This window comes from Phyllobates terribilis, unplaced genomic scaffold (assembly GCF_046119375.1).
Source record: "Phyllobates terribilis strain yellow unplaced genomic scaffold, ASM4611937v1 Scaffold_1__5_contigs__length_1240528914, whole genome shotgun sequence".
Lineage (NCBI taxonomy): Eukaryota > Metazoa > Chordata > Amphibia > Anura > Dendrobatidae > Phyllobates > Phyllobates terribilis.
In genome coordinates this window covers 1,216,327,396-1,216,339,414 of record NW_027362761.1, presented here as the reverse complement: position 1 = coordinate 1,216,339,414, position 12,019 = coordinate 1,216,327,396, and the positions used below count along the sequence as shown (strand labels likewise).

Sequence of the window (12,019 nt, the reverse complement as noted above, 5' to 3'; positions counted from 1 at the left end):
GCCCGTCGTCCTCAGAGCCAACCTCTTCCTGCCCTGACCGAAAAGTCAAGTTGCCGCTCCAATCAGATATTTGAGTCTCATCATCGTCTTCATCATTGTCTCCACCAACAGGAGTTACAGTTTGGGAACGAGGGTCTACATTATGCTCAGAACCTTCTTCATCTGGTCCTGGATCCGACTCATAAAGATTCTGGGCATCAGTGCAGATCATTTCCTCGTCTGGATTAACAGAAGCTCTGGAGCCGACCTCTGATTCCCAGGCTATAGTATGAGTAAACAGCTGTGCAGACTCAACCATCTGTGTTACCCCATACTCAGATGGGCAGCTGGAGACTTGGGAGCTGTGAGGAAGCAAGTGCGATTGGGGTGACACCTCTGAGGACTGGAGTATTTGTGATGTTGAAGTTGAGGTGGAGGAGAGCCCACTTGAAGGAGCACTTGATATCCGTTGAAGCACCTGCTGTTTTTGTGCCTCATCTGGAATTTGTAGCGATGGGCGTGTCCGTAAGAAAGGGATCATATCACATTGTCCACAAAAAGAAGTAGACATCTTAGTTTGGCTGGAAGATGGTCTTTCTTCTGAAGATGTTACCCCCCCCCCCCACCGCGGGGGGGCTCGACCCACCAGCGGACAGGCACCAGTATTGGAAGAGGGGGTCTGGCCGTCAGGGTCCACCATGGCTCTGGCAGAAACCCGGCGACACGGAGGTCAAACGGGCAGGAACGGACTGGCCGTGTCGGCTTCGCACTCCAGCGTAGTCCCTCTGCCCGCTCGCGCCCGTAACCTCAAAGCGATGCGCAAGCGGCTTTTCTTCCCAGGGCTGTTCCCCGCCCAGCAGGAACGTGGGGGAGCTCAGGTCGGCCTTCCACTGTACTCCCTTACCTCCCTCGCCCTCTTTCCTTCTTCCGTTCTCCATCTAACCCCTCGGCTCTGTGGTGTCCGCTCTCCCTCCAGCTCTCTCCTTCTCACAGGTGGACTACCATGTGTATTCACACTGTGGCGAATCTTTTGGGCCCAGGCATAAGAAGATGTCGAGGTAATGAATAATATGTGCCCCCTTAGAAACGTCCATTACAACCCATTCGAGGAAGCAACTAAAAGCCTCAAATAATAAGCAGGATCTGGATCACCCCATGGGCAAACAGCGATCTATATAGTATGCTCCTTCCCAGAAGCAGCCCAATAGGTGGACACTATTCGGAGGCACAGGTAGTAAGTAACCGGAACGCCACATCAATGTCTGTTTTGGCCATTAGGGTGACCCTTTCCAACTTCTTGATCTGCCTGATTGCCTTGTCAAAGGATGTACAGTATATACTACTGTACTTGGTTCCGCGTCGATGTTGTCTTTTACTGACCTGCCCCTTGGATATGACAAATGGTGGATTAGTCCGAATGTATTGGGTTCCGTTTTTGGCACACAACTCACAACGGGGATACCACTACGTCTTGTAAGGAAAGTGTTCTGAATGGAATCGCCATTCTACCTAAAGATATTTCTTTTTTTAATTTTCTTGTCACGACGTCTGGGTGTTGGTAGGCTGATTTTAGATTTTTACTCCAGCCTTTCTTGATTTTAGAAGGGCATGACATGCCTATATCTGTGTCTCCCCCTCCTTTTACTCCTCCACCTCTTTTCTTTTCGCATGACTATATGTACTTGTCACTTTTCCATGTGTTAGTTATGTCTTCTGAGCAGTTTGTCAGCTTTTGGACACCTTTGAAGGTCTTTTCTATGTGTTTCTATGTGTTTTTGTTTGCCTGCCATTGGTTTTAACGGTGTTCGACGAACCGAACCGAACCCGAACACTACGGGGGTGGCTCAAGTTAACTAATTAACCCTCTTTTCCTTCATTTAAAATGAAGAACTAAAAAAAAAATTACAAAATTAATTTATGGGGTATCTCCACATCTGTAAAAGTCCGATCTATCAAAATATAAATTAATTAATCCAATCATTAACAACATCCCGCAGTGAGCCCGCCTCATGCACGGCAGGTGATGGCTGTGTATTACAGCCAAGACCTGCCGCTAACAATCGTGGGTGGAACAATGCTTCGCCTATGCCGCTGTCAATCTCTAACAGCAGCATTTAATACGCACTAGCATCCGTGCGCATCATTCTCTCCACCCATTTGTCAGCCCAAAATGTGATCATGGGTAGCGTTGATCGAATTTGTTCGGCATTTCAAATTCGGGTTCGTGTTCGGGGTTCCGGCTTGTTTGCAATGTTATCTGCGTGACAGCGTGGCAAATTAGGGATGTCCATGGGCGGAGCCGATTTTTTGGTGCGAACAAGCTGGAACGCTGAGCACGAACTCGAATTTTGAAATGCCGAACAAATTCACTCAACACTAATCACAGGTCGCCAATGGGCTGTCATGACAGCCAAGGGTCTACTGATGACCCCTGTCATTATGGAGCTTCTTTGAAACTCTGCCTGTGGTCAAGCTTCAAAAATTATTGTGATTTCTGCTATATGTAGCGATGCTGTGGCATCGCTGTATATAGCACAAGTGATCAGCATCACTACATATAGCAGAAATCACGATCTTCTTTGAAGCCTGACAACAGGCAGAGTTTCAAAGAAGCTCTGTAATGACAGGCACAGGGGTCATCAGCTTCAAGTCCTCTAAGGGGATAGCAGTGAAAAGTTAAAATAAAGTTTTAAAAAATATGAAATAAAAAGCAAACTAAAGTTTAAATCACCCCCCTTTTCCCTTATTGAAAATAAAGATATTAAAAAATAAAAAATACATATGTGGTATCGCCACATCCAGAAAAGTCTGATCTATCAAAATATAAAAACAAGTAACCCAATCACTAAACACCGTAAACAGAAAAAATTCAAGAACGCCAAAATTAAGTTTATTTGGTTGCCTCAATTCCACAAAAAAAAGTCTGTAAGAGGCGATCAAAAAGTCACATCTATCCTAAATAAAAACGTTGTCTCACTCCGCAAAAAGTAAGCCATCAAGCAGCTCTATTGGCCAAAAAGTAAAAGTGTCATGGGTCTTGGAAAATGGTGACACAACTCAAAATATTTTTTTTTTTTACCAATCTTCTGATTTTTTTTCACTGCTAAAATAATAAATAAACTGGACATGTTGGATATCACCGTAATCGTATTGATGAGGAGAATCATTTTGTACGGTCATTTTTACCACAATATGTACACCGTGAAAACAATTACCAAAAAACAATGTCAGAAATGTGGGGTTTTTTCAAAATTTCACAGCACTTGGAATTTTTTTTCCCATTATTAAGTACACTACATGGTAAAATGAATGATATCTCTCAAAATTACAACTCATCCCGAAAAAAAAAAAAAACAAGCCCTCATATGTTAATCTGGACATAAAAATAAAAGAGTTATGGCTTTGGGAAGAAGGGGAGGGAAAAACGGAATTTGGCCATGGCGTGAAGGGGTTAATTGCTTTTTATGAGAAGAAAAACCAAAATGCCAGAATTGCAGTTTTTCGGTCATCGCAGCGCTGCAAAAAATCTCACAGCCCCATTGACTAAAAGTTTAAAACGTTACAGGTCACAAGGAAAAAAAACATTTTTTACAGATTCCTGGAATTTTTTCACCACTTAAATAAAACAAAAACTGTGCATGTTTGGTGTCACCATAATCGTAATGAGCCGGAGAATCACATCGCCTGGTTATTTTTACCATATATTGAACACCATTTAAAAAAATGTTTTCCCACTGTCCAGTGCATCACATGAAGAAGGGGAGGAAAAAGCGAAAGTGCAAAAATAGAAAATAGGGAAGGGGTTAAGTTCACACTTTATGTAAACGGAATGACATTTTTTTCTGCTTTCATTGGTTTTTTTTTTGGTTATTATTTCACCTACAGATTCCCCCAAGGGAGTGAAAATGATTTTGCAACCTTCAGATCGAAATCTCAAACAGGGGGATTCTGTGACCCTGTCCTGTCAGGTCAATAGCAGCAACCCCGCGATTACCAATTATACCTGGTACAAGGACGGACGACAAATTTCCGAAGAAAAGATTATTACATTCCACAGCCTCACCGGAGATGACAACGGGGAATATCAATGTGAAGTGCAAAATTCTATGGGCCGGGCATCATCGAATAGAGGTCAACTAGTCGTCTTCTGTAAGTAATGTCCTCCCAATAGCAAAGTGATCGTCCTATGAGCAACATATAATCAATTCTCAACAGGATGGGTGATAAATGTATGATCGCTGTAGGTCTAACTGCTCGTCATTCTGGACAAGGGCTCCCAAGTCCCCTGTGTGAATAGAGCAGTACTGAGCATGTGTGACCACTGATTGTCTGCAGGAGTGGTGGTCACACATGCTCACACACGCTCTTTTTACACAGGGAGCTCTGACCCCTTTATTCTCTGGATTGGTGGGGGTATTATAAGTCGAACCCCTGGCAATCATACATTATTTATCTATGCTTTAGATAAGTGATAAATCTTGTTTATAGTATAACTCCTTAAAAAGTAACCCTACTTTTGTTAAGGGAGGGCACCAACGTCCCTTCACGGTTGACCAAGTGAGTGTCAAATTATTATGTTGATTGCGCAATCCACAGAAAACCAAACAGAGACAGTGCTCTGTATGGGAGGATTCAGAGAATCTCTAATCTCGTTTATTTCTACTTAGCATTTTATATTGTTTTGAGTATATCAATAGCCAATCACCTACAGCCGTACTACAGTACTACAGGCTTGAGCCAATGTTAGTGCAATTATTACGGAAACACACATATGGTCATATTATCGTTAGTTTGGTGCATGGTGGAAAGTTACAAGGTCGTACATCCCGGCTCAGACCACTTAGATAACAGGAGCAGGGGGTCTCATAGAATGTTCCTGAGGGAAAAGGTTAGTGTGGGAAAGTTGCGTGTGAATCAAGAAGGAAAGAATGTATGTTATGCTAAGAGTATAATAACATGATTTTGAAGCAAGCAGACAAAATGGAGTTGCCATAGCATGAATATCAATATGTCCTTTCCATTTTCAAGAAACTTTTCAGAATAAACTGTTCTGAGAAATATCACTATGTCAGGCCATTATATCACTTGCATCCTGCATTTTCACAAGTTTTTCCTTGTGCAGCCTCTTTAATTAACAATTGCCTCTGAGCTAGTGGGAGGAGACTTGCTGTTGCGATGTCTCCCATACAGAGAACAACACTCAAGGATGGATTCCTGCTTATAATTCCAAGCAGAGGATTGGAGGAAACTACACAGCCGTGTAGAAGTGACTACAGCTCTGGGGTACAGTAAAGACTTAGTAACAAGCTCAGCACCATCTTTCTGTGTCTCCCTCTGCCTGTTTTCTCACTCTGCTCCTCACTCCTCCCACCCCTTCCCTTCTCCATAGAGAATAATAGGAGGTGTAACCTGACTCCTCACTGTGCTGACAGCTCGTCTGCCGTCTTGTGTTGGCCAGGACAGAGTTGAGCTGTTTTTTCAGACTGCATGATATGTCCAGGAGGTCAGGTGGGGGGAAAGTGCCTCATAAATGTGAGAGAAAGGAGATTTCTCTGATTCGATATATTACAAGGTTTCTCATATTCACTTGTAATATTGATTTATGCAGTTTTGTTGAAAGTACCGTTCCCATTTAAGGTTAACCCCTAACAGGAAGCCAGCTTCCAGATTATTATTTTTGAACGCCATTGTAGCAGTGGAGTTTTCGTTTTAGATTTTTTTTGGTTCATTTTTCAATGAGATCTTCTTTAATTTCCTCTGATATTTCCTGGAAAAATGAATTCCCATTTTTGAAATGCCATGCAGTTCTTTTCCCCCAATTTGCAGCTATCTTTAATCTTACCATGAATAGGGGATAGATCGGCCCCCAATTATTCAGCTGAGAAATATTTTGGCTTTACTGTAATTTCTCTAATTGGGTTTTACCACATTAGTAAGTGATGGTGTTTTGCTAGGATCCTCAGATCTTGAAACTATGTGTCTCTTCCAGTAATATAGGCTGGATGTGAGTTCTGTGTGTCCCCCCAGTAATATAGGCTGGATGTGATGTCTATGTGTCTCTTCCAGTAATATAGGCTGGATGTGAGGTCTGTGTGTCTCTTCCAGTAATATAGGCTGGATGTGAGGTCTGTGTGTCTCTTCCAGTAATATAGGCTGGATGTGAGCTCTGTGTGTCCCCCCAGTAATATAGGCTAGACGTGAGTTTTGTATGTCTCTCCCAGTAATATAGGCTGAATGTCAGGTCTGTGTGTCTCCCCAGTAATATAGGCTGGATGTGATGTCTGTGTGTCCCCCCAGTAATATAGGCTGGATGTGAATTCTGTGTGTCCCCCCAGTAATATAGGCTGGATGTGAGTTCTGTGTGTCTCTCCAGTAATATAGGCTGGATGTGAGTTCTGTGTGTCCCCCCAGTAATATAGGCTGGATGTGAGTTCTGTGTGTCTCTCCCAGTAATATAGGCTGGATGTGAGATCTGTGTGTCTCTTCCAGTAATATAGGCTGATGTGAGGTCTGTGTGTCTCTCCAGTAATATAGGCTGAATGTCAGGTCTGTGTGTCTCTCCAGTAATATAGGCTGGATGTGAGGTCTGTGTGTATCTCCCAGTAATATAGGCTGGATGTGAGGTCTATGTGTCTCTTCCAGTAATATAGGCTGGATGTGAGATCTGTGTGTCTCTCCAGTAATATAGGCTGGATGTGAGGTCTGTGTGTCTCTCCCAGTAATATAGGATGGATGTGAGATCTGTGTGTCTCTCCAGTAATATAGGCTGGATGTGAGATCTGTGTGTCTCTTCCAGTAATATAGGCTGGATGTGAGGTAAGTGTGTCTCTTCCAGTAATATAGGCTGGATGTGAGTTCTGTGTGTCTCTCCAGTAATATAGGCTGGATGTGAGTTCTGTGTGTCTCTCCAGTAATATAGGCTGGATGTGAGCTCTGTGTGTTTCTCCCAGTAATATAGGCTGGATGTGATGTCTATGTGTCTCTCCCAGTAATATAGGCTGGATGTGAGCTCTGTGTGTCTCTCCCAGTAATATAGGATGGATGTGAAGTCTGTATCTCTCTCGGTAATATAGGCTGGATGTGAGGTCTGTATGTCTCTTCCAGTAATATAGGCTGGATGTGAGGTCTGTGTGTCTCTCCAGTAATATAGGCTGGATGTGAGATCTGTGTGTCTCTTCCAGTAATATAGGCTGGATGTGAGGTCTGTGTGTCTCTCCCAGTAATATAGGCTGGATGTGAGATCTGTGTGTCTCTTCCAGTAATATAGGCTGGATGTGAGATCTGTGTGTCTCTTCCAGTAATATAGGCTGGATGTGAGGTCTGTGTGTCTCTTCCAGTAATATAGGCTGGATGTGAGCTCTGTGTGTCTCTCTCAGTAATATAGGCTGGATGTGAGGTCTGTATCTCTCTCGGTAATATAGGCTGGATGTGAGGTCTGTATGTCTCTTCCAGTAATATAGGCTGGATGTGAGGTCTGTGTGTCTCTCCAGTAATATAGGCTGGATGTGAGATCTGTGTGTCTCTTCCAGTAATATAGGCTGGATGTGAGGTCTGTGTGTCTCCCCCAGTAATATAGGCTGGATGTGAGATCTGTGTGTCTCTTCCAGTAATATAGGCTGGATGTGAGATCTGTGTGTCTCTTCCAGTAATATAGGCTGGATGTGAGGTCTGTGTGTCTCTTCCAGTAATATAGGCTGGATGTGAGCTCTGTGTCTCCCCCCAGTAATACAGGCTAGACGTGAGTTTTGTATGTCTCTCCCAGTAATATATGCTGAATGTCAGGTCTGTGTGTCTCCCCAGTAATATAGGCTGGATGTGAGGTCTGTGTGTCCCCCCAGTAATATAGGCTGGATGTGAGTTCTGTGTGTCCCCCCAGTAATATAGGCTGGATGTGAGTTCTGTGTGTCTCTCCAGTAATATAGGCTGGATGTGAGTTCTGTGTGTCCCCCCAGTAATATAGGCTGGATGTGAGTTCTGTGTGTCTCTCACAGTAATATAGGCTGGATGTGAGTTCTGTGTGTCTCTCCCAGTAATATAGGCTGGATGTGAGATCTGTGTGTCTCTTCCAGTAATACAGGCTGGATGTGAGGTCTGTGTGTCTCTCCAGTAATATAGGCTGGATGTGAGGTCTGTGTGTCTCTCCAGTAATATAGGCTGAATGTCAGGTCTGTGTGTCTCTCCAGTAATATAGGCTGGATGTGAGGTCTGTGTGTATCTCCCAGTAATATAGGCTGGATGTGAGGTCTATGTGTCTCTTCCAGTAATATAGGCTGGATGTGAGATCTGTGTGTCTCTCCAGTAATATAGGCTGGATGTGAGGTCTGTGTGTCTCTCCCAGTAATATAGGATGGATGTGAGATCTGTGTGTCTCTCCAGTAATATAGGCTGGATGTGAGATCTGTGTGTCTCTTCCAGTAATATAGGCTGGATGTGAGGTAAGTGTGTCTCTTCCAGTAATATAGGCTGGATGTGAGTTCTGTGTGTCTCTCCAGTAATATAGGCTGGATGTGAGTTCTGTGTGTCTCTCCAGTAATATAGGCTGGATGTGAGCTCTGTGTGTTTCTCCCAGTAATATAGGCTGGATGTGATGTCTATGTGTCTCTCCCAGTAATATAGGCTGGATGTGAGCTCTGTGTGTCTCTCCCAGTAATATAGGCTGGATGTGAGGTCTGTATCTCTCTCGGTAATATAGGCTGGATGTGAGGTCTGTATGTCTCTTCCAGTAATATAGGCTGGATGTGAGGTCTGTGTGTCTCTCCAGTAATATAGGCTGGATGTGAGATCTGTGTGTCTCTTCCAGTAATATAGGCTGGATGTGAGGTCTGTGTGTCTCTCCCAGTAATATAGGCTGGATGTGAGATCTGTGTGTCTCTTCCAGTAATATAGGCTGGATATGAGATCTGTGGGTCTCTTCCAGTAATATAGGCTGGATGTGTGGTCTGTGTGTCTCTCCCAGTAATATAGGCTGGATGTGAGGTCTGTGTGTCTCTGCCAGTAATATAGGCTGGATGTGATGTCTATGTGTCTCTCCCAGTAATATAGGCTGGATGTGAGCTCTATGTGTCTCTCCCAGTAATATAGGCTGGATGTGAGGTCTGTATCTCTCTCGGTAATATAGGCTGGATGTGAGGTCTGTATGTCTCTTCCAGTAATATAGGCTGGATGTGAGGTCTTTGTGTCTCTCCAGTAATATAGGCTGGATGTGAGGTCTGTGTGTCTCTCCCAGTAATATAGGCTGGATGTGAGATCTGTGTGTCTCTCCAGTAGTATAGGCTAGATGTGAGATCTGTGTGTCTCTTCCAGTAATATAGGCTGGATGTGAGGTCTGTGTGTCTCTCCCAGTAATATAGGCTGGATGTGAGATCTGTGTGTCTCTTCCAGTAATATAGGCTGGATGTGAGATCTGTGTGTCTCTTCCAGTAATATAGGCTGGATGTGAGGTCTGTGTGTCTCTTCCAGTAATATAGGCTGGATGTGAGCTCTGTGTGTCTCTCTCAGTAATATAGGCTGGATGTGAGGTCTGTATCTCTCTCGGTAATATAGGCTGGATGTGAGGTCTGTATGTCTCTTCCAGTAATATAGGCTGGATGTGAGGTCTGTGTGTCTCTCCAGTAATATAGGCTGGATGTGAGATCTGTGTGTCTCTTCCAGTAATATAGGCTGGATGTGAGGTCTGTGTGTCTCCCCCAGTAATATAGGCTGGATGTGAGATCTGTGTGTCTCTTCCAGTAATATAGGCTGGATGTGAGATCTGTGTGTCTCTTCCAGTAATATAGGCTGGATGTGAGGTCTGTGTGTCTCTTCCAGTAATATAGGCTGGATGTGAGCTCTGTGTCTCCCCCCAGTAATACAGGCTAGACGTGAGTTTTGTATGTCTCTCCCAGTAATATATGCTGAATGTCAGGTCTGTGTGTCTCCCCAGTAATATAGGCTGGATGTGAGGTCTGTGTGTCCCCCCAGTAATATAGGCTGGATGTGAGTTCTGTGTGTCCCCCCAGTAATATAGGCTGGATGTGAGTTCTGTGTGTCTCTCCAGTAATATAGGCTGGATGTGAGTTCTGTGTGTCCCCCCAGTAATATAGGCTGGATGTGAGTTCTGTGTGTCTCTCACAGTAATATAGGCTGGATGTGAGTTCTGTGTGTCTCTCCCAGTAATATAGGCTGGATGTGAGATCTGTGTGTCTCTTCCAGTAATACAGGCTGGATGTGAGGTCTGTGTGTCTCTCCAGTAATATAGGCTGGATGTGAGGTCTGTGTGTCTCTCCAGTAATATAGGCTGAATGTCAGGTCTGTGTGTCTCTCCAGTAATATAGGCTGGATGTGAGGTCTGTGTGTATCTCCCAGTAATATAGGCTGGATGTGAGGTCTATGTGTCTCTTCCAGTAATATAGGCTGGATGTGAGATCTGTGTGTCTCTCCAGTAATATAGGCTGGATGTGAGGTCTGTGTGTCTCTCCCAGTAATATAGGATGGATGTGAGATCTGTGTGTCTCTCCAGTAATATAGGCTGGATGTGAGATCTGTGTGTCTCTTCCAGTAATATAGGCTGGATGTGAGGTAAGTGTGTCTCTTCCAGTAATATAGGCTGGATGTGAGTTCTGTGTGTCTCTCCAGTAATATAGGCTGGATGTGAGTTCTGTGTGTCTCTCCAGTAATATAGGCTGGATGTGAGCTCTGTGTGTTTCTCCCAGTAATATAGGCTGGATGTGATGTCTATGTGTCTCTCCCAGTAATATAGGCTGGATGTGAGCTCTGTGTGTCTCTCCCAGTAATATAGGCTGGATGTGAGGTCTGTATCTCTCTCGGTAATATAGGCTGGATGTGAGGTCTGTATGTCTCTTCCAGTAATATAGGCTGGATGTGAGGTCTGTGTGTCTCTCCAGTAATATAGGCTGGATGTGAGATCTGTGTGTCTCTTCCAGTAATATAGGCTGGATGTGAGGTCTGTGTGTCTCTCCCAGTAATATAGGCTGGATGTGAGATCTGTGTGTCTCTTCCAGTAATATAGGCTGGATATGAGATCTGTGGGTCTCTTCCAGTAATATAGGCTGGATGTGTGGTCTGTGTGTCTCTCCCAGTAATATAGGCTGGATGTGAGGTCTGTGTGTCTCTGCCAGTAATATAGGCTGGATGTGATGTCTATGTGTCTCTCCCAGTAATATAGGCTGGATGTGAGCTCTATGTGTCTCTCCCAGTAATATAGGCTGGATGTGAGGTCTGTATCTCTCTCGGTAATATAGGCTGGATGTGAGGTCTGTATGTCTCTTCCAGTAATATAGGCTGGATGTGAGGTCTTTGTGTCTCTCCAGTAATATAGGCTGGATGTGAGGTCTGTGTGTCTCTCCCAGTAATATAGGCTGGATGTGAGATCTGTGTGTCTCTCCAGTAGTATAGGCTAGATGTGAGATCTGTGTGTCTTTTCCAGTAATATAGGCTGGATGTGAGGTCTGTGTGTCTCTTCCAGTAATATAGGCTGGATGTCAGGTCTGTGTGTCCCTCCAGTAATATAGGCTGGATGTGAGTTCTGTGTGTCTCTCCAGTAATATAGGCTGGATGTGAGCTCTGTGTGTTTCTCCCAGTAATATAGGCTGGATGTGATGTCTATGTGTCTCTCCCAGTAATATAGGCTGGATGTGAGGTCTGTGTGTTTCTTCCTGTAATATAGGCTGGATGTGAGGTCTGTGTGTTTCTTCCAGTAATACAAGCAGCATCTAAGCTCTGTGTATATCCAATATGATTACTATCTTTATTAAAGATGACCTTTCACCAAACTTTTCATGCTGAGCTGGACACATGGTGTAATAGTGACTGAAGAGTGGAATAAAATGTTTTCGTTTTTATTTTGTCTCTCTGTTGCAGAGATATTAACAATCAAAGTATTTGACACCAAATGAGTGAACCTTTGTTAAGTCCAAGTGGACGCTATCAGATAGCAACTCATACAGGGAGCAGTACACACCCCAGTGAAAACACCCACTAAGATGTAACTAAAGTTAACTCATTAAGTGGCAAATACTTTGATTGTAATATTTCCACACTG

The 12,019-nt window shown here is 43.9% G+C and overlaps 1 protein-coding gene across 3 annotated transcripts in view; it reads left to right on the top strand.

Annotated features, from left to right (window-relative positions):
* The window catches only part of SIGLEC1 (sialic acid binding Ig like lectin 1), a 152,155-nt gene that overhangs the window by 38,251 nt on the left and 101,885 nt on the right, over positions 1–12,019 (top strand). For all 3 annotated transcript variants that reach the window (XM_073649743.1, XM_073649734.1, XM_073649725.1), the window contains exon 5: positions 3,865–4,128. In XM_073649743.1, the coding sequence (XP_073505844.1) occupies positions 3,865–4,128 (264 nt within the window). The remainder of the gene's footprint in view (positions 1–3,864; positions 4,129–12,019) is intronic.